Source organism: Marmota monax, unplaced genomic scaffold (genome assembly GCF_021218885.2).
Source record: "Marmota monax isolate L192 unplaced genomic scaffold, Marmota_monax_Labrador192_F-V1.1 WCK01_AAM20220418_F8-fsc00106, whole genome shotgun sequence".
Classification (NCBI taxonomy): Eukaryota; Metazoa; Chordata; class Mammalia; order Rodentia; family Sciuridae; genus Marmota; species Marmota monax.
Genome location: NW_026695218.1, coordinates 7,333,867 through 7,354,988, shown reverse-complemented (window position 1 = coordinate 7,354,988; position 21,122 = coordinate 7,333,867). Strand labels below are relative to the sequence as shown.

The following is a 21,122-nucleotide window of genomic DNA, read 5'->3' as shown; positions in this document are numbered from 1 at the left end:
ATCTAAAACTGTGAGTCAAAATAAATAAACTTTCCCTCCTCTAAGTTGTTGTTGTCAGATATTTTGGTCATAGCAAAAAAATGCTAACACAGCTAGTAAGTCAGAATTTGGACATGGACGATGCCCGACTCCATGTCCATGTCCTTTTAAGATGTAGCATCACTCAGAAAGGTGAATATAAGTACCCCTGCCTCTGAGTGCCATGAGACCCAGAGGCTGGAAAGGGCCTGGATATTCATCACAGACCCCAGAAGGGGCACTGGGATGGGTGTGAAGGCCAGACCCTCCACTTCAAAAAGTTGGCATGATCCAAGTTTGTCCTATCCCCAACCCCCCAAAACTTTGTCAAGAGCAGGCCAATCTGCCCCAGAATTCCTAGGAATGTGAAAGGAAAGCCCTTAAAGGGCCTCCTCCTCAACTTAAACTCCTCGCCCAAGCCTGTCTGCTTGTCAAAGTTCAACAGGCCCAGGGGTGGACTTGGGACTCAGCCCTCAGACTCCCCCCCACATACCCCACAAGCGGGACAAAAGCGGGATTGAGAGTGGGAAGGTAACAACGGTGCTCAACTGTTACCAAGATTATAGCCCTAGTATTTATTCCTGTCCACAGGGTTCCCAGGGCCTCATACCCAGTTCCCCACCCATTTCTCAGGAAACACAGCTGGACTAACAGATGTCACATGACATAATTAGGGAAGCCTAACACCCAAGGAGAGCCAACCTTGCAGCTGCCAAAAACACCCATGCAAGTGCCAGGTGAATCCTGTCAGAGAGCAGGGAGGGGGCTATGAGGCACTGCAGCTACTGATCTGAACACACCTGATGCACCCCCCACTTCTTAGTCCAATATTCAGACCCAAATAATAGTGCCTCTTTCTAAGCCCTCACCCACCACTTATTCCAGACCCCAAACCAAGGAACCAGCTTTGTTTCTTTTTGTTTCCCCCTCACACCCAAATCAAAACTTTGAACTGGTTGGGTACAAGTGGCCCAAGCCTGTAATCCCAGTTACTGGGAAGGCAGAAGCAGGAGGATCACAAGTTCAAGTTCAGCCTCAGCAATTTAGCAACCGCTATCCCAAGATAAAATATAAAGGGCTGGGGGACTGGGACTGTGGCTCAGCGGTAGTGCACTTGCCTAGCATGTGTGAGGCACTGGTTGGATTCCCAGCACCACATATGAATAAATAAAATAAAGGTCTATCAACAACTACAAAAAATATTCTAAAAAAAGAAAGAGATTTATTGTAAAAAAAAAAAAAATACACATGTATACAAAGGGCTGGGGTGTAGCTCAGTGGTAGAGCACCCTGAAGTCAATCCCCAGTACTGCAAAAACAAAAACTGTTAGCTGTACCTGAAAATCATCTCCAGAATTCAACCGCTCTCTGCACTGTCTCCCTGCAGCCCACCCCACCACCACCCTCCTAGCATTCTAACTCCCTGCCTACCCACCACCCTGCTGCCCAAGCGTCCACTCAGAAAAGACAATCAGAGCACCTCACACTGCACCCCTCAGCACTTTTAGGTCTTTTTAGGTCTCAACTCATGACTCTCTGTATTTCTCATTCCACTCAGGCCATAGCGGCCCTCTCCTGGAGTCCCTGAGCCCACGAGGCGTGTCCCATCTTAAAGCCTCTGCATGTGTTGTTTCTTCTGTCTGAAATACAGGCCCAAACCTTGCAATTGCTCACTCCCTCCCAGCAGGTCTCCCTTCAGTCGCACCTCCTCAGCCTTCCCTGAGTAGCCCAACTACAACCACACTTCCACCTTATTTTATTTCTTCATTGTACTTACCTCACCCTGACCCCATGTGAGCACCCATGGACGCACTCCCCACAGCAAAATGAGGACCGTGCACACACCTGACCTCTCCTGCTCCATAGGCAGGAGATTTCTTCTGCTTAACTTTGCATGTCTAACACTTAACAGGGGACACTCAAATATTTGTTCAATAAACTAACAAATTAAGAACTTAAAGGAACATGTTTGTACCTGTTCCCAAGTGCTCTCTAATTGTTCCTTTCATGACACACCCAGGGTCTCCTCCATGAGAGCAAGACCTCCCACAGAGCATAGGGCCCTCCCTTGTCCACTGTCCCCCTAGACAGAAGCCTCCAGAGGGAAGAAGCCACGGAAATCAGGCTTAAGGAGGGTGGTGAGTTTCAAAACAGGCCCTTCTCTAACTGTGAGACCCCTCCTCAGCCCCCATCTCCAAGCTAAGATCTCATCAACAGACCTGGGAAGTGCTCAGCCATGGGGGTGGAGGAGGCCTGGGTACTGATCACACACCAACCCACCACATGGCCTTGAAAGGCCACTGGTCTTATCACCATTACCAACCACAACCACTCACTCAGCACTTGTGAGCTACATACCATACGAAACCCTTGACACACCAAATTACAATTCACATCCTACTTAATTCCATGAACAACCTTCGGAGGTCAGGATGAGAGGCAAGATCTAAGAGTGGCCAGAAACATGCACTGGGGAGCCAGGCTGCCTGGGCTTCAGCCCTAGCCCGTCACTCACCATGAGCTCGGTGGGCAGGCTAACTGACCTCTCTAAGTCTTGGGTTCCTCACCTATTTATAAAGCAGGGGTAAGAGACATCCCTTCTCCGAGTATTCACAGGATTATGGGTGGAGCTCTCAGGGCCAGCACAGAAGTGTCAGCTATCATGTTTGGCAGATGTGGACACTAAGGTGCAGAGAAGTTCACAAAGGTAAGTCACGTGCTGTTCAGGAAGCAGGACAGCCAGGACTTGAAAGCAGGCTCCTTGGCTCCAGAGCCCTGGGCCTTCATCACTGCCTCCCTCTTCAAGTACAGCATATACACAGCCCCAGACCCAGAACCCCAGCATCTCTGCTCAACCAAAGAATCCAAAGTCATCTCATTTCTCTAGGGCAGGGATGTGTATTAGGAATAAAGTTACATCTTTACTTCCCCTAATCTCTAACTGAAATTTAGCTTGCCGATTGACAGTAAGTTTCTGCAACAGTAACAGTATAGTAGCAGTACCTACAAGCTTGTCACCCAGACATTCCATTTTCATATGGAATTACAGCTATTGCAGATGTCACAAAGTATTTGTATTCGTTACTTTGAATTGTAAAGTTATTAGACAACTAGATCACATTATTTAAAACAGTAATAAAGTACATTTCTCTAGCAAATGTCTTAACATATTGATAAATTTACTTCAATATCTTTGGTGTACTTTGTAATTCTATTTAGAGACCTTATTCTAGGGAGAGGCCTGTGGACTTCAACAGATGCTAAAGGGGACCACGGCACAGACAGCTGAGAAGGTCCACTCTCAAGTGGGGAGGGGGCCAGCTCAGCACAGGTTAGATCAGGCACCCAGGCTGAGGGCTCAAAGCAGAGGCCATGTGCTGCTTCCATTTCCTACCCAAGGGCACATAGGACCTGGTGAGCAGCAAGCCGCACGGTGCTGAGGCTGACCCTCAAAGAGCCTCATGCCAAAAGAGATGACTCTGGAGAAACAAATCAGCAGGGCACCTGCCAGCTAGGGAGCAGGAGCTTATTTTGATCTTGCCCTCAACCCACAAACTTTAAATTCCTGGGGGTTGTCTTCATCTAAGCTTCACCTGCTGAGGCTGAGGCCGCACACATCAGGTCTGCAGCTTCTCATGGCTGCTCACTGCTCCTGCCTCTTCAAAGACAGACCTTAACTAAAATAACACCCACCTCCACACAGGGGACAAGGGTCTGCAAAGCTGACAGATGGAGGAGTCAAACCCCACCCGGAGGCAAAGGAAGCCAAGATGCCCACAATCGGGCTACCCTTGTGCTGCCATGAGAATCTTCGTCAAGGGAAGTCAGGTGCTATTCGAAGAAGGAAAACATTGACAGTTCTTTCCCAGCCCCACTCTCCAACTTCCCTCCCTAGAGTTGACATAAATAGGAGATTGCAGAGTTCCAGAGCGAGAAGGTCTGTGCCTCAAAATGCAGATGTTAGGCAACATACCAAGACATCTGCCTTATGTGGCCTGCCCCAGATGCCACTCCTGGCCAGCAGTCAGCCATTTCAAGCAATGTCATGTAGATGAGAATACGTCTTCAAAAGGCCTGCAGCCTTCAATGACTGGTGCCAAGACAGTATCGTGAGGCAGGATGGATTTTAATTTGAAAGTCATCCCCAAAATGAGAATCAACAGCCAAGAATCCCATTCCTGCTGGTGCTGAGCTGTGCCAGCCTGCCACTCCTACAGCAGGGAGACTAGGGAGCCAAGTGGAGTCCTTCCTTACAGGGGGCTCCTCCCACAGAGAACCAGAACTGGAGATCAGGCAGCCATCACCAGTGACACTAGAACCACAGGGGGAGGTTTCTGGGGGACCTTCGCAACTGGCTGGGCCGGGCCAACAGCCAAGATCCAGGGCTTACTCTGGGTTCCTTGTCAGTGATGCAGTCACAGCCCACCTGGGAAGGACTCGTGCTGGGAGATCTAGAGTTCACAAAACAGAAAATTAAGGTGAAGGCATGATGAGGAATCCATCTCTAATGTGTGACATTCTCAAGGACAAGGGCCCAGTTCCCATGCCAGCCAATGCTGTGAAACAAAGAAACAGGAGCTGGAATGGTGGGGAGACATATGCTGAGGAGACATACAACCCAAGGACCTATTGGGAACCTGACTCAACAAACCATCCATGAAGAGAGATTTTTGATACTGAGGGAATTTGAAAGTGGATTGGATATTAGATGATTATTAAGGAACTGCCGGTTTTGTGTGATGATGACATTATGGTTATGTTTTTTTTAACAAAGTGCCTGAATCATGGAGACAGCTGGAGAGCATACTCTCCTCTTGGTCCCGCTAGGGAACAATGGTGGGCTTGCAAGGACCTCTGTGAAGCTGGGGATTAGCCTTGGGCCAGGATGCAGGCCTTTCCTCCTTGTGCTACGTCCTGCACCCCACTCCTGATCCTGCTCCTCACTCCCAAGCCTTAGGCTCCCCTGTGAGCTTCGCAGCCCCACCTGCCCACTGCCCAGCACAGGCCAGGCCCATGAGAGCCTGACAGCCCAGCCTGACACCAACACCACCAGCACTCATCCCTCCTAGGGGCACAGGAATCTGCCAGTGAAATTCCATCCAAAACCAAAGGAGGCCTCACCCAGTCCTCCATTCCCAAATTCCCCAAGGATTTTCCAGGAACAAAAACACAGTGTCCTTGGGACATTTACATCTTGTGAGGAAATAAGACAGTTACACGAAAAAGAAACAGAGTGGTCAACCCCACAGTTCACAGAAGGTTAAAAGGGAGTGGCAGGGTGATCTTGTAAGGGGGTATATAGGACATGCCATTTACAGGGGTCCTTGAACAGCAGGTAGGGAAAAAGCAAGGAGGCGTTAGGGAGACATTCCAGGTGAGAGGCACAGAATATGCAGATGGCAGGACTGGGTGTGCAAATGTGGGCAGAAAGGTGCTTTGGGGCAGATGGAAGTTAGTCTCCAATATCACACTGTGACTCTACTCTGGAACCTGAAGAGTGCTACAAGGTACAGCACAAGGACGGGAGCTGAAGGACACCATGCTGTAGGAAAAGTGAGGATCAGCAGGGAAAGGGCAGGGCAGCAAGGTGAGGCCGGGAGGCCAGGGTGGAGCTGGTACAACCCAGGAAGACCCAAGCCAGAATGACCCGAGTAACTCCCTTATGCCACAGCAGCAATTTCTGATCATAAATTAATAAATGGGCACTCTGGTTTTAAAAAGGCAACAGCAGCTAACAGTCTATAAATTAAAAAAAAAAAATCCTGATCTAGGTCAGGGGCAACAGGGATGTCAGGAGGGTCAGAAGGCCCCCCTTGGATGCCTCTCTTTGGTGTCCCTACAGCTGCCTGTGGCAGAGCCACTCCACCCGGGACTCACTGCTACTGAAACCAGAGACCAATATTTACCTTTTATGTCTCACAACTCAGGACAAGGCCCAAGATATAGAACATCTTCTAGCCAAGAGTGGCAGTGTATGTCCAGAGTCCCATATACTTGGGAGGCTGAGGCAGAGGATGGCTTGAGCATAGATGTTTGAGGCCAGTCTGGGCAATGCATCTAGGCCTGTCTCAATGAGAAGAAGGGGCTGGGGAACCTCCTAACACCGTAACTGGCAGGACTTGGCTTCTGTCTCAGAAATAAAATGAAAAAAAAATTATTTCAAGGGCATTGTGGGAAAACCCCAGTGGACTGGAAAATAGGAGGCCTGGTTCTAGTCTTGGCATTCATTAAGTGGCTTTAAACAAGCCGTTTCACCTCCGCAAAATGGGGGTGATAACATAGACAGGGAGAAGCGCCAACTAGAACTGTTGTATATTCAGAGTTTAGAGAGACAAATAGAAATTCCTTTATCCAGAGTCCCCTCCATTCCCATGCCTTCTCTCCTCTCCAAATCCCCACCCAAGCAGTCTGTCTCACACTCCAGCAGACAGGAGGTGTGGGGGCCTCAGGCCAAACCGTGTCTCCCAACACCCACAACCTAACCCACTCCAACTTGCTATCTACAGTAAAACTGCAAGCCAGACGTAATCGCAGGACAGGATACGCCTCTTATCGAGCCCAAAGATGATCTTATCACCTCTTCTGGCACCACACCAAGCCTGGCACCGACAACCCTCAGAGGGAGCCCATACCATCATTCATTGGGTAGCCCTGCCTCATCCCCCCACCTCAGACCCCAGCCAGGTCCAGCCTCCCTCCCTCCTAAGCATAAACATTTTCTCTAATCCTCACCCTCCTGCTGGAGGCTCCAAAGGTCTGTCACTGTCAGCTTGCCTCAGAAGGGGCCAGAGGCCTCGTGCTCACCCACATGAGAAAAAGCTATAAAAATGCCAGGAGGCAAGTCTAACCACCAGACAGCAACAGAAAGTATGTAAGGCCAACAGAACAACCCAGGGGAAAGGTACAGGCTGGAATCCAGCTACTAATCAAACAAGTCCTGTAACCTTGGACAGGTCATTCTATCTCCTGAGACCCCAGACTCCCATGCCCAGGAAAATGGGGGTCACTCTGCCTGCTGCCCTTAGGGAAGAACAAAATGAGGTGATGCTGGGAAAGTACTCTGAAAAGTAGGCCAAGCCACACATAAAGATTTGGGTTTACTGTCTATCCCAGGCCTTTTACAGGCTGTCATCAGCCCTCCAGGAGCCAGGTTGTCCAAGCCAAACAGCAATGACCCTGTCCACGAGGAAGAAAAGAAGCAACAAGATGCCCTCTTCCAGGGGATCTTCAGAAGCTTGGGGAAGAAGGAAGAATTCTACATAATGCATCCTCCCCCACTTGCCCCCCGTGGCTCCTAACCTCATAGTCACCTTAAACAGCAGCCCTGGGTCAGGAAAGACAGAACATAGTGATGGCTGTCTCCTCCTCTGGGTCTCAGTTCAAATCCCAGGTAGAAATGAACAATAAATATCCCTGTGTGGGAAAGTGGCCAATCATAGCACATAACTGTGTGCTGGGAATGTTGCACTTGGACATACAAAGAGGGAGGGGGAGAGGAAAACACACAATGCATCTGCTTATATATGCATAAAATAATGTTGGATTCCGGAGTGTTGGCAGTGTTGGCTGCTTCTGAAGAGAGGAACTAGGTAACTCAAGATGGGGGCAAGGTGTTCCCTTCTGTACCTTTAGAATTTTGAACCAGCTGAACTACTCAAAAATAAAAAGTAAAGAAAGCCAGGCTATTTTTGCTTGAGAGAAGCACAAAGAAAACTAAACTTGGCTCCCCACTTGCCACCTCTCCTGGGCCAGTCCCACCACACCACCTCTCCTTTTAGAGGGGCAGTTTCCCTGCCTCCAACATACCAAGTCCCCCAGTCAGGCCACACCTGCCATTCAAGACCCAGCCTCCCCCCCAAAACCCACGCAAATCCCTCCAACCCTGATGAGCTCCCCCTTATCTCAACCATATTCTTCTCTCAGATTTTTTATATGCTTCTCTGTGGGCTCATTATCCTCCACATGAGTGTTGCTCCAAACACATTTTTGTATTTCTAGGGGAAGGGCTATCCATTTTCTTTCCCTGCTTTCTCCCAGCATTGGTTACAGCAGTTGCCCAGTAATGGCTTTTTAGATGTTGAACCAAAAGAAAAATATATAGGAAATGACTACATCGCTATAGGAGGAGGGACCAAAGGGCTAGGAGTGTTCAGTCAGGTAAAGCAAGCACGTGACACCCTGGGAAAGGTCAGGAAGTCTTCTATGTGCTGATGCCCCAAGCCCTGGAATGGGGAGCACCCAGGGTGAGGCACAGCTTCCAAGGCTTCACCCCACCCCTCAGAGACATCTAATGGCAGGCAACACCCCCATCCTCTAGAACAGATATGACCAGGCTAGAGGGACATACCAAACATGCTTGTTCCAATAAACCCAGAGCTCACCAGGAAGAAATAGGTCTCACTTATGAATCCCAAAAGCTAACCCCAGACATATATCAGGGAGGGAGAGAGACCTCAGCAGGGCAGCTGCTGAACACCTGGCCCTGTGAAGAGTGGAATCAAGAGAGAGACAGTGGAAGACAATGAGCAGCACATGTCATGGTCAGGAGCATAGACTCTGAGGCCAGACTGCCTGGGTGCACATCCCAACTCTGCCATGTGCTGTGTGCCTTTAGAAAAGTCACTTGACCTCTCTATGCCAATATTTCCTTGGTTATTAAGCATAGTGACAGCACTTACACCTCAAGGACTTGAGGTGAGTTAACAGAAATCAAGTCGTTAGGATAGGGCCAACACCTAGAAAGAGGTTCATGATGATTCACAAGACCAACAGGGTAACAATAATAAACCACCAAAACAAGAGTGCATGATGCTCCAAGTGTGGGGATTCAAAAGGCTGGGATGACAGATGGATTCTCCAATGGCCACCCAATAGACCTTTGGTGCAGTCCTCTTCAGGAGGCCTTCCCCCGACCACAGCCTACCCCAGTGACCTGTCTACTCTGAACATCTCCAGAGATGTACTTTCATCCCAAAATACTGTTATTGGATATGACACTTCCCAAAAATTTAGAGGGATGTCCATGGCCTCCTTTCCTCTGGAACCCCTCCCCCACCAGGGGTTCACTTCCGGTCTTTACCTAAGTACTCCAGAAATGCCTCTGGAAACGCTTCTGCTCTGCCAAGTCTTGCAGAGAGCCCCAACGTCCCCTCCCCTTTCCCAGCAGCAATATCCCTATCTCAGCAAAACCCCACCAGCTTATCCACAGGAACTTTGGAATGAACACAAGGGCCCAAAGCCATCTCTTCTTCACCCCAAATCCTACAGCTCTGCAGGCTGCTGGGTTTAACAGCATCCACACAGAGCTGGGTGTGGTGGTGCACGCCTGTCATCCCAGCAGCCCAAGAGGCTGAGGCAGGAGGATCACAAGTTCAAAGCCAGCCTCAGCAACTTATCAAGGCGCTACACAACTCAGCGAGACCCTGTCTCAAAGTAAAAATTAGTTTACCAGGCACAGTGGCACATGCCTGCAATCCCAGCAGCTCAGGAGGCTGAGACAGGAGGATCACAAGATCAAAGCTAGCCTCAGCAAAAATGAGGTGCTAAGCAACTCAGTGATATCCTGTCTCTAAATAAATTACAAAAAAATAGGGCTGTGGATGTGGCTCAGTGATCAAGTGCCCCCGAGTTCAATCCCCAGTACCAAAATAAACAATAAAAAGGAGTGGGGAATGTAGCTCAGTGGTAATATGCCCCTGGGTCAAATCTCCAGTACCAAAAGAGAGAGAGGGAGAGAGAGGAGCCACACAGAGCCGTCCCCTCTACCCTCTACTAACTGCTGAGTAGCTGAGGGCACTGTCCTCTCCTCTCCTCCTCCAGCCTCAGTTTCCACATGTCCCAGAGCCAAGCCCCCTTTAAATCCTGAAAGAAGAAACAGCCTGAGGCCAACAGAGAAAGAATAAAGTGACCAGACTGCCAGGAACATGGAGGACCCAAGTTGTGGACACATTTTTACTGCTTGGCTGTGGAGAAGAGCTACCGCATTCTGCAGAGTTTTGAAAAAGATGACTGATTTCCTCAGAGTCACCACAGTTTCTGTCACTGTGTTAATCATCTGTCCTGGAGCACAGTGGGAAGGGCAGGGGAAACATCTGGACAAGGCCAGACCAGCAGTTTAGCAATGAGAAGAGCAGAAGAGCGTCACACATCAGGGTGGCAACAATAACAAGAGGGACAGGCAGCTGCCACCAAAAAAAAAAAAGAGGACAGCTCTCAAGGTTGCCTAGAATGGTGCCTCCTCCCCAGCTGTCTACAGGGACAGGGGAGCGGGGCAGAGATGAGGCTGACCACAGGCCCCTGGTAGCCTCCCAGTTCCCACCCAGGGCTCAGGGCCAAGGGCAGATGCAGAGAGAAGCGGAAGCTGCTGTGCCAGCAAGAAGGAGCTGCCCAGACCGACAGAGGAGTCACACTTCCTACCCCTCCCCACTCCCAGAAGCTGCTGCTCAAGCCACCCCAAATAAAAGTGGCCCACAACCAAGAGAGATGCCTGTGCGTCCTAACGACTGGCTAGAGTGCAGCCACACCCTTCCCTAGAAGCCCCACGGCCTGGATTCCAGGCCTGGGGTTGGACCAAGAGCCAAAGCCAGGGACCTGAGTGGCCTTAGCTGCTTCCTGAACAACAGACTCACACCTGAAAAACAGTGGAGGGAAGGCTGCAGGTCAGGCATCATCTGCTCACTATAGTTACACGCAGCCCATCGGGAAAGAAAGCCCAAGGGAAAGAAAGAAGCCCTCAAACAACTCCCACCCTTGGGCCAACGAACTGCATTTCCCCTCAGGTGCTTCCCAGGATTCACAAAACCAGCCTTTTCAAAGAGGTCTCAGATCACCATGACCCCTGAGCTTTCCCTCGCCCCAAAAAATCCCCAATGGCACTGTCTGCACAAAGGGTTGACAGAGCCTTCCAGGGGCCACATCACAATTAGCAACCTGGATAGCCACACAGATTTTTAGTCTTTGTGATGAAAAAAGACAACTAATCCCAAACCAAATCAAACCCATAGCTTTGGCTTTTCCAAGGGACCAGCCCATAATTATTGACCCAATAGGCCTCCACACTCTAGGTCTAATGGCTGGGACCATTTTACTCCACATTTGGGTCAGGGGGAAGCTGATCAGTATCTTTGGGAGTATAGGTTCACTACTGTGGAATGGATTTCCTGAGAGGACCTGCCCTTTCCCTGCCAAATACACATAAACCAAGGCTCCCAGAAGGTCAAGAGCAGGTCTTCCCAACCCACCCACCACTAGCAGAGAAGCATCTCTTGGGATTGTCAAACCCAGCAGAACCATGATGGTCCACACACAATTCTGTAGAGGAGAAGATGTTCTAATCAAGTATCCTTGTGTACCACGTTAAGTTTTATTTTGAGAACTTCCTGTTCAATTATTTGGAAAAAAATCTAGTGAAAACCTTCATCTCAAAGAGGGTCCCACTGACAAAGGACTTTCAGGGACTACTGGGGCACCTAGAACCAGTGCTCCAGAGCAAACCAACACTAACAATTTGAAAGCTTCTATGTGTCAGGAACCATACTGAGGTTTTCAGAGGTGGTATCTTATTCAATCTATAACTGATGATTATTGTGATCTTTTAAGAAATGAGGAAACAGATCAAGAAACCTGTCCACTAGTCACAGAACTGGGAATAAAACCCTGTCTCCAGGTCTCTCAGCACGGTGCTGTCCTGCATTCCACCCAGGGCAGGGGCAGCTCCAGACAAGGTCATGAGGGAGGGCTGCAAAGCCACAGGCTAATCTGAGCCTGGCTTAGGACCACATGCCCAGCCCTAGTTCTCATGGCAGAAGGCCACAGAGTCAGGACATTCCATTAGAAACTCATATTCCTGTCACCCACGACAGTGGTCCTGAAGCTTTTCCAGACTCTAAGGTCTTGATTATCTTCCCCGTACGACAAGTTCTTCCAGAGCAGGGAAGGTCTTCCAGACTAGTACTACTGGACACAGTTACCAAAACTTCCCTCCATGATTACTGGTGTCCACTGACCTCCCTAGCATGCCCAGGGACTGCACTAAAAGCTTTGCTTGCATTCTCATTTCACTCCTCACACAGCCCTCAGAAGGAGTCAATTATCCCCATTTCACAGATGAGAAAACTGAGGCACCAGGAGTTTACCTAACTTGCCACAAGGTGACAGGCTTGACACTGGGATCTGTTTGGTACAACTACACAGCCATCTCCTCTTAACCAAGAGCCTGCCCTTCCCTAGGCTGTCAGTGACACAGGACCTTCCTAAAACCATCACAGCTACATGTGGATGTTCTTTTCCACCATTATGCAAAGCTGAGGAAGGTACACCCTGGTCTCCACCTAGCCCTCTTCCTACTGGGCAATGTGCAGACTCACTGTCTTAGCATCCCATACCAGGGTCAAGATATGCCACTAGGAGTGGCCATTAGAGCCAGAGGTGGGGACTGAGTAGGGGTGGCAGCCTTCACCCTGGGTCAATGGACATGAAGTTGGGTGCAGTAAGCTAGAGGCCAATTTCATGGAGTTTCCCTTTGCCCACCCTAAGTATCCTGACCCACTCCTGCCAACTCCAAGCTCTATAAATAGCCCAGGTCAATGCATCAGAGGAAGGACAGCCAGGTGGATGTGGAATGATCTGGTGGAAAAGACAACTTCTATAAAGTAAATTAAGGCTCTTGTTCAGATCAAGGGGTGGTAAGTCAAATTCTCCCAGCATTGTTCTTGGCTGAAAACAGGCCCACCTGGACCTTCAGGCTGGGCCGGCTCAGCTAAGATCCAGAGGCCAAGAGGAAAGCAAGGGCAGGAACTGGGGGCAGGGGGGAATCAAAGATGCTCCTCCCTGTCTTTTTTTTTTTTAATTGGTCTGCTCCCCTCCCTCCAACCCCCAACACACAGCAGATAAGTCATCCACCAGCCTGGCCAGAGTAGCTGAGTAGTGGGAGGGGGAAGAGGTACACTGGAGACAGATACCTCTTCTGAAAAAGAAAGCGGTAAGAAATCCAGGAGAGAGCATTTCACCCCACACCCACCCCTTTGGGTTCCCTGAGCCAGGAAAGAAGGAGAGCACAGAAAGAGGGAGGAAAAAAACAAAACAAGGGCCAAGCTATACCACATGATCCCACACCAAGCAACTGAACAACAAGTCATAGGAAAGGAGGGGAGAAGGCCAGAGGAGGGGGAGATGGAGTCAGGTCACAGGCTTGCCTGGAACCTGCCCCATGCTAACCCACTTCCCACACCAGGCTTCAGCCAGCCAGGAAGGCCCTTCTCTAGCCACATTTTAAAAAATGTTCAAGGTCAGACCCTTTTCTACTCAAATTCTGCTCTCATCTGGTTCTGCACCAAGCTGGAGGCTCATTCCTCTCCTCTGGCAGCCCTTCCTAGGTTTACTAAGTGGGAGCCATTCCCCTGGGCAAAACTTTGGAGACCACTAGTCCCCACCTAGGACACACCCCAGTTCCCATCCTCTTCCCCTCCCCTCCCAGGTCAGACAAGTTAACCACTCAGTGATCCACAGCAGGTGGTCCGCCCTGAGGACTGGCTTCCAGATCCTGCCCAAGCCCAAAACAGGAAATGAAGCTACAAGACTGAAGCCTTGATCTTAACCCAGGGGAAGCTAAATGCTGTCAAAATAAATTATTAAAAAACCCACTGGCCCTTCTCAAGCTAAGCGCCTGGGAGAGAGCTCCTGCTGTGCACTAACCACCACTGACTCCACCTGGGCAGGGCAGCAGGCAGGCCACTTGAAAGCTGACCTAAGTGTTTCCTTTCTTAGGGGCTCCTCGAGTCCTCAGGCCAGGGACCCTGGACACTGGGACTGCAAACGACACTAGACAGTGGAGGGCAGATGTCCTGAGCAATCTCGAGGTTCAGGTGGGACGCCTCTCACGTTCCTTCCCCCACAGGGCAGAGCAGTGACTGCAGTTCCCTTCCTCTCCATGGAAAGAGAGACAGGCCCCGAGGCCTTAAGATTTCCCTTTTTGATTTCCCAGCCCAAAGCCTCAGGATTCCACTCCTAACTTTACTTGACAATCTACTGCTAGTGCTTGGCCACCACTCAAACTCCCCTGGCCTCCCAGAGCCCACCAGCGTCTGTTTGAGAAACCGGGAGAGGACTCCAAAATGCGAAAAACCAACTTATCTGTCGGTTTACACCTTTGAGCGCGAGGCAAGGGGCTCACTGCCCCGCTGAGATTCGGGGTCCTGATCTCCCACCAGCCCCACCCGGTGAGGCCTTCAACCGTTTCTGCGCCCCCCACTCACTGCGTGTGTTGGGCGCGGCCTGCACCAAAGACTTCGTCCAGCGCCACCGTGGCCTGGCCCAGAAATTTGTCGACGCCGATGAGCGAGCGATGCATGGTGGTGAGCACCAGCTCGCAGGCGGCGTTTGAGCCCGTGACCCAGGGCGACGGGCCCGCGTCGGCCTCCTGCGCCCGGAGCAGGCCGTCCAGGGCGCCGGGCGGCAGCTCGAAGGAGCACTCCTCGCGCCATTCCGGGCAGCCCTGCGTCTTCTCCACCACCGACGTGCTGTACTTCTCGCGGCCCACCTGAATCACCGTGTACGCGTCGCTGGTGCTGCCGGCCGAGCTCTTGCCACGCAGCCCGCGGGCCCGCAGCACCGTCACCTGGACGTGCGTGGGCAGCCAGCGGGAGGGCCCCACCACCGGCTCGGCGTCCCGCACCAGGGCCATGGCGGGGGAAGCGGCGGCGGGGGAAGGCTGGCCGAACCCGGCGCAGACGCGGGGACCAAGTGACAAACTTGACAGCGGCAGAGGGCGGTCAGGAGCCCGCTCGCCGCCGCCCTCACACCGGACCGCCGCAGCTGCGGGCTGGGCTGGGCCCACCGGCCGCCACCTCCCCGCCTCCCCAGCCGCCGGCCGCGCTGCGACGTCAGCGCCCCGCCCCCGGCCCCGCCCCCGGCCCCGCCCCGTGGCCCGCGGCCCGCGGCCGCGACCCGCGTGGCGGTGCGGCAGTGCTGCGGGGGCGCGGCTCGCTCCCAGGCCGCCGCAGACCTGCCAGAAGCAGGAGGGGGCGGGGCGACGCGGGCCCGGGGCGGGGCTCGTGGCCTCTGCAGAGGTGGGCGGGGCTCCCGCGCTGGCCCCGCCCGGGCCGGGGGCACCCGGCGCCACCCCGCCTCGCTCCGGGTGAGCGCTACGCCCGCCGGTCTAAACGAAATGCCCGCTCTGTGCCTCCCGGCCAATCCCAAATCTTCCTCCTGCCCCGGGAAGTCCTTGCCTTGAAGTGGTCCTGGCCCACCCTCCTGGGATGGCCATTCCCGTGGCGCGGACTAGTGGGGGTGTTTCGGACCTCTGCTACCTGCCTCTGCCCCGGACACGCACTCCCCTGCTTCAGCTCCCTCCGCCCCATCTGGGAAAGTGCCCTGGTCGAGCCAGAGTGACTCCCCCACCACCCCGCCACGTGACGCCCCGCATCAGCAGCGTGCGAGCTGCCGCCTCCAATCTCCCGGGTGCGGGAAGGGACCTCGGATGCGGCGCGGGAGGGCTGAGAGCAGGGCTCACCCTCCGCGGACACTGCGGCAGAGAGCCGAGTGATGAATAAATGAGTGACCACATCAATATTTAAGCATTGGCTCACAGCACTGTGGCTCTTTGCGTCACGGGTTGGTGGTTTCAAATAATAACCAACACCCATTATAAGTGCCTACTGTGTGCTGAGCCCTCATATTACCTGGACAATTGTTTTTGGTTTTCTTTTTGTTTTTCGGTTGTAGATGGACACATACCTTTGTTTTATTTATTTTTATGTGTTGCTGAGGATCGAACCCAGTGGCTCACACGTGCTAGGCAAGCTTTCAACCACTGGGATACAATCCCAGCCCCACGGTTTATTAATAATGACAATCGTTAATAATTATAGACGTTGAATATCGGCCAATGTTGGCCCATGTGCTTTATTTATTTGTATTGCCTCGTTTTATTCTCAGAGCCACCCTATGGGGTATGATTTTTTTTTATTTACTTATTTTCGGTACAGAGATTGATCCCAGGGGCGCTCTGTCACCTAAGCTACATCCCCAACCCTTTTTGTTTTTTTATTTGAGACAGGGTCTCACTAAATTGCTGAGGCTGGCCTCAAACTTGAGATCCTCCTGTCTCAGCCTCCCAAGTGATTGAGGATTATAGGCATGCATTACCGGCTTGGCTGTGAGTATGATTTTTATTCCGTGTTTTCCAGAAGATAAAATTGAAGTTTAATTTGTCCAAGATTCCTAGCTGGCAGAGGTGGGATATAAATCCACACCCAAAGCCTTTGCTCTTCATTTGTTTAATTTTCAGAGCCTATACTTTTAATATAATTTTACCAGGGATTGAACCCAGGGATGCTTCACCACTGAGCTACATCCCCAGCCCTTTTTATTTTTTGAGATAGCATCTTGATAAATTGCAGAGGGCCTCGCTAAGTTGCTGAGGCTGGTCTTGAATTTGTGATCCTCCTGCCTGTACTTCCCAGGCTGCTAGGATTACAAGTGTGCACCACCCCACACCTGGCTAAGATCATTTTTAAATAAGCCAGATGCAATGGAACAATCTGTAATCCCAGCTACTCTGAAGTTTGAGGCAGGAGGATTGCAACTTTGAGACTGGCCTTGGCAATTTAGCAAGACCAAGTCTCAAAATAAAAATAAAAAGGGCTGACGATGTAGCTCAGTGGTAGAGCACTGCTGGGTTCAATACCCAGTACCACAAAATAATAATATTTTTTAAATAAAATGTAATACACAGGGGCTGGGGTTGGGGCTCAAAGGTAGAGTGCTCACCTAACATGTATGGGGCACTGGGTTTGATCCTCAGCACCACATAAACAAATAAAATAAAGATATTGTGTCCACCTAAAACTAAAAAATAAATATTTTTTTAAAAAAATGTAATATACAGCTTAAAAAATATATCAAATAGGTCAGAAGGGCTTATGATGAAAAGTAAAACCTGCCTCTTCACTCCTCAATGAAGGAATACTACTTAAAATCATTTTCCTTTATAGACCTGGTGGTTGCCTCTACATTGCTATACAAAATGCTACATAGCTATATCTGGATTTACCAGGGCTGGCCATTATCTATTGCCTTCTGGCTCTGGTAGATAGTGATTTTAGCTGGTTCACACCTACTTCCCTCCCACAATCTTGTATAACTATTCTATTATTTTTAGTTCACATTTATAGTGGAAGCCTTTATTTCTTCTTAGGGAAACTCTCCTCAGTACTACTTGACTTTCCACCCGCAAGCCATGTTCTCCACCAGGAACATGAATGTGGGAAATCAATAGACTCACAAAGGAGGCTGGTGAGAAAACACCTCGAGCCCAGGTCTGACAGCCTCCACCATAACTCTTCACCCAGCCAACTTTAGTAAGTCCTGGGCACCACCATGCAATTTGTTATGTTGCTTTTCAGTCTTTACACTGTGTTGTTGTTTTATATACATCATGGTCCTGAGGCAACTAGAAGTGTAATAGTTAAACCCAAGGAGTTTTGGAGTCCTTTTCTACCATTTACATTCTTTGTTTGATCTCCTTTACCTCCAAAGACAACCATTGAGGTAGGCACTGTGGCCACCCTCAGTTTCCCTGATGAGAAAACTGAAGCAAAGAGAGCTTGGGTAATTTCCTCCAAGTCAACAGCTGGAAAATTTCAGAGACTGGACTTGAAGTCAAGTCTCAGTTACTGTGGCACCGTGGCACTCTGTCTGACAGGTTGGCCATCTAAGCACAAACTCTGCAGGAAGTGCTCTCATGCCCATAGTACATATAAAAAATTGAGATACAAAAAAGTTAACTGACTTAACCAAAGTTAGAGTCAGGATGAAGTTTCCACTTTAAGAGTAGATTCCCCAGCAGCTTTGCAAATGAAGATATCTTTTACCAAACTTCAACTAACATAAGTTTGGCACTCTTCTTTAAAGATTCTGTTTCAGGTTTTCCAACCGCTCCTCCTTACCTCCCTCTTCCTCCTTGATAAGAGTAGCAAGGTTCCAGGAAAAGGGAAAAGAGAACTCAAAAGGGCTACTCCACCTCGGGCTTTCCTTCCTCCTGCCCTCCTTCCTCCTGCCCTGGCCCACGCAGTTTGGCAAGGGCAAGCTTCCTGCTGGCTCAAGATTGGAGCCCTAGGCGGGCAATGAAGCCAGGCAGAGCTCCCTAGGGTCATTTGGCCCTAGGAGGAAAGGGTGGGACTGCTAGCTGTCTGCAGTTGGTCAGAAAAGAGCAGAAACTCCAGATAGTGAAGACTGGGCCATCTAGAGCTGTTTCCTCCTATAGAAGGTGAGACCACCCACCCCACCCACTGCAGCTGAGAAATGACTAATTCTAGGACTAGTGCAGGGGAAATGCAAGATGAGCCTGGATCATTTTGTAAGAAATCCTCAGAGAAAAAAAGGGTGAGGGGCTGCAGTATGTCAAAAGAACACAGAAGCCACGTGCAATGGCTCACACCTATAATCCCAGTGGCTCAGGAGACTGAGGCAGGAGGATTGCAAGTTCAAGGCTTGCCTCAGCAAATTAGCTAAGCCTAAGCAATTAATTCATCAAGACCCTGTCTCTAAATAAAATATTAAAAAGGACTGACAATGTGGGTCAGTGGTTAAACACCCCTGGTTCAATCCCTGATACCAAAACAAACAACAACAACAAAAAGAACACAGGAACCAACTGCAAAGAGCTTCCAATGGGCAAAGTTAAGACAATTTGAATTGCAAAGTATTGGATTATAGTCTATAAATATTCATGAGTCTGTAGACTATATCACTATAGTGATATCAACAAATGATTGAATGAACAAATAAGAGAAATGAGGGAGAAAAGAAACAAGGCTGGCCTTGAACTTGAGATCCTCCTGCCACAGCCTCAGCAACTTAGTGAGACCCTTAGCAATTTAGTAAGATCCTGTCTCAAAATAAGCAAGGGCTGTGGAAATAGCTCAGTGGTAAAACAACCCTTGGTTCAATCCTTAGTACAAAAAAAAAGAAAGGAGAAAAAATAATGAGTGGTAGAAACTCATCAACTAAAATACTTTCAGATATTGTTTTGGGAAAACTAAATGCAAACATATTTCATTGATTAAAGATATACCTAGCCAGGTACAGTGGTACATGCCTCTAATCCCAGCAACTTGGGAGGCTGAGGCAGGGAGGCTCACAAGTTCAAGGCCAGCCTCAGCAATTTAGCAAGACCTTCAGCAGTTTAATGAAACCCTGTCTTATAATAAAAAATAAAAAGACCCAGGGTTGTAGCTCGGTGGTAGGTTCAAACCCCAGTACTACTAAATAAATAAATAAATAAATAAGAAGAATCAAAAAGGCCGGGGATGTAGCTCAGTGATAAGGTGCTTGCCTGGCAAGCACAAGACCCTGGATTCAATCCCTACTATCACAAAAAAGTAAATAAGATAGTTAATTAATTAAATTAATAAAATCTAAAATATGCCTAAAATGAAATTGCTTCAGGAGCTTAAAAGTAAAAGTAATAAAATTCTCAGTGGGTTTTAAAATAACTTGACAAGCTGATTCCAAAATACATTCAAAAGGGTAGAGCTGGAGAGTAACAGATATTTGGGTTGCTAATAGGTGCTGCCGGTGTTAGAAAGCTGAAGAAATTAAAACAGTGTAAGGGAAAGCTAGAAATACATAAAGGGAGTCAGAAGGAACAGAATAAAAAGTCTAGAAATAGTCTTATGTATGCATAAATAACAATTTAATCAATGATAAAGATAGTATTTCAAATAGACGGGAAAAAGACAACTTTACTTTCCATTTGTAAAACAATAAACGTAACAGGGCTGGGGTTGTACATCAGTAGTAAAGCTCTTGACAGCAATGCAAATAATAGTAATAATAGTCATTTTTACTAATAAGGAAACAAATACTAAGTGTAAAGTGAAGCCCCAACCCATACAAAAAGAGGCCAGATAGAATAAAGATCTAAACATAGAAACCCCCTGAAGAAGTAGGAGAAAATATAGAAGTCTATTTTTTGTATTGGGTGCTTTGTCTCAACTGCTCAGTGAATTTGAATAAACAGTTGCAGGTGAAAAACGAAGGACAGTTAAGCATATAGAAAATGCTAGTTTAAAATTCCAAATTAATCAGCAAGGAAGTCCTGTGGGAGGGAGGGGAAGGACACACTGGGCATGAGCATAAATTGGCACAACATTTTTTTTTTCTTTTTGCAGTGCTGAGGATAGAACCCAGGGCCAATGAGCTACAACCCCAACCCCAACCCATGCAACAACTTTTTTTTCTTTTTCTTTTTCTTTTTTCTTTTCTTTTTTTTTTTTTTTTGGTGGGGGGTGATACTGGGGATTTAACCTAAAGGCACTTAATCACTGAGCTATATCCCCAAACCTTTTTATTTATTTTTTTAAACTTTGAGATGGGCCTCACTAAGTTGCTTACCACCTCACTAAGTTGCTGAGGCTGAGCTCAAACTTGCAATCCTCCTGCCTCAGCCTCCTGAGTCACTGGGATTACAGGAGTATGTCATCGTGTCAACTTCTAATGGTACAACTTTTTAAAGAAATTAACTCAGCGGTATCTATGCACAATTTAAAATGGGCATTCCCTTTAGTCTAGCAATTCCATTTCTGGGAATTTACCTAGGGGAAATACTACACAAAGAACTTTGAATAATTCTGCATGATTGAAAACAGCAAAATACTTGAGGCAGAACCTAAGTGTCCATTAACAAAAATAGGAAGAAAATTATGCCTCAGAGAAAAGGCCCTGAACCCAGCAGGTGGCTGAGGAAGGGAAACTTTCACTGTGGCTTCTGTGCCTCACAGCTGGGCTCCCCATCAGGCCCTATGCTCAGCAAAACTTTCCTCCCCAGGAGGCCACTGGCTACAGGGGACCAAGGCACTCTGACCCCAGGGGCAGGATAAGTTTTGGCTTCCAACCATCAAGGTTTCTTTTTCTTTAATTATTTTTTGCAGTTGTAGATCCACAGGATGCCTTTATTTTATTTTATTTATTTAGTTTATTTATTTATTTATTTATTTATTTATTTATTTATTTATTTATTGTGGTGCTAAGGATGGAAACCCAGTGCCTCACATGTACTGAGTGAGTACTCTGCCACTGAGCTACAGCCCCAGCCCCCATCAGGG

At 48.9% G+C, this 21,122-nt stretch overlaps 1 protein-coding gene across 3 annotated transcripts in view; it reads right to left on the bottom strand.

Annotated features, from left to right (window-relative positions):
* The window catches only part of Rab11fip5 (RAB11 family interacting protein 5), a 36,053-nt gene extending 21,191 nt beyond the window's left edge, over nucleotides 1–14,862 (bottom strand). Inside the window, exon 1 of one of the 3 annotated variants that reach the window (XM_046432373.2) lies at nucleotides 14,271–14,862. In XM_046432373.2, coding sequence (XP_046288329.1) covers nucleotides 14,271–14,698 — 428 coding nt within the window. In that variant the 5' untranslated portion in view covers nucleotides 14,699–14,862. The remainder of the gene's footprint in view (nucleotides 1–14,270) is intronic. The other 2 variants (XM_058575135.1, XM_046432374.2) reach the window with 2 other exon arrangements.
* Between the last annotated feature and the right edge of the window lie 6,260 nt (nucleotides 14,863–21,122).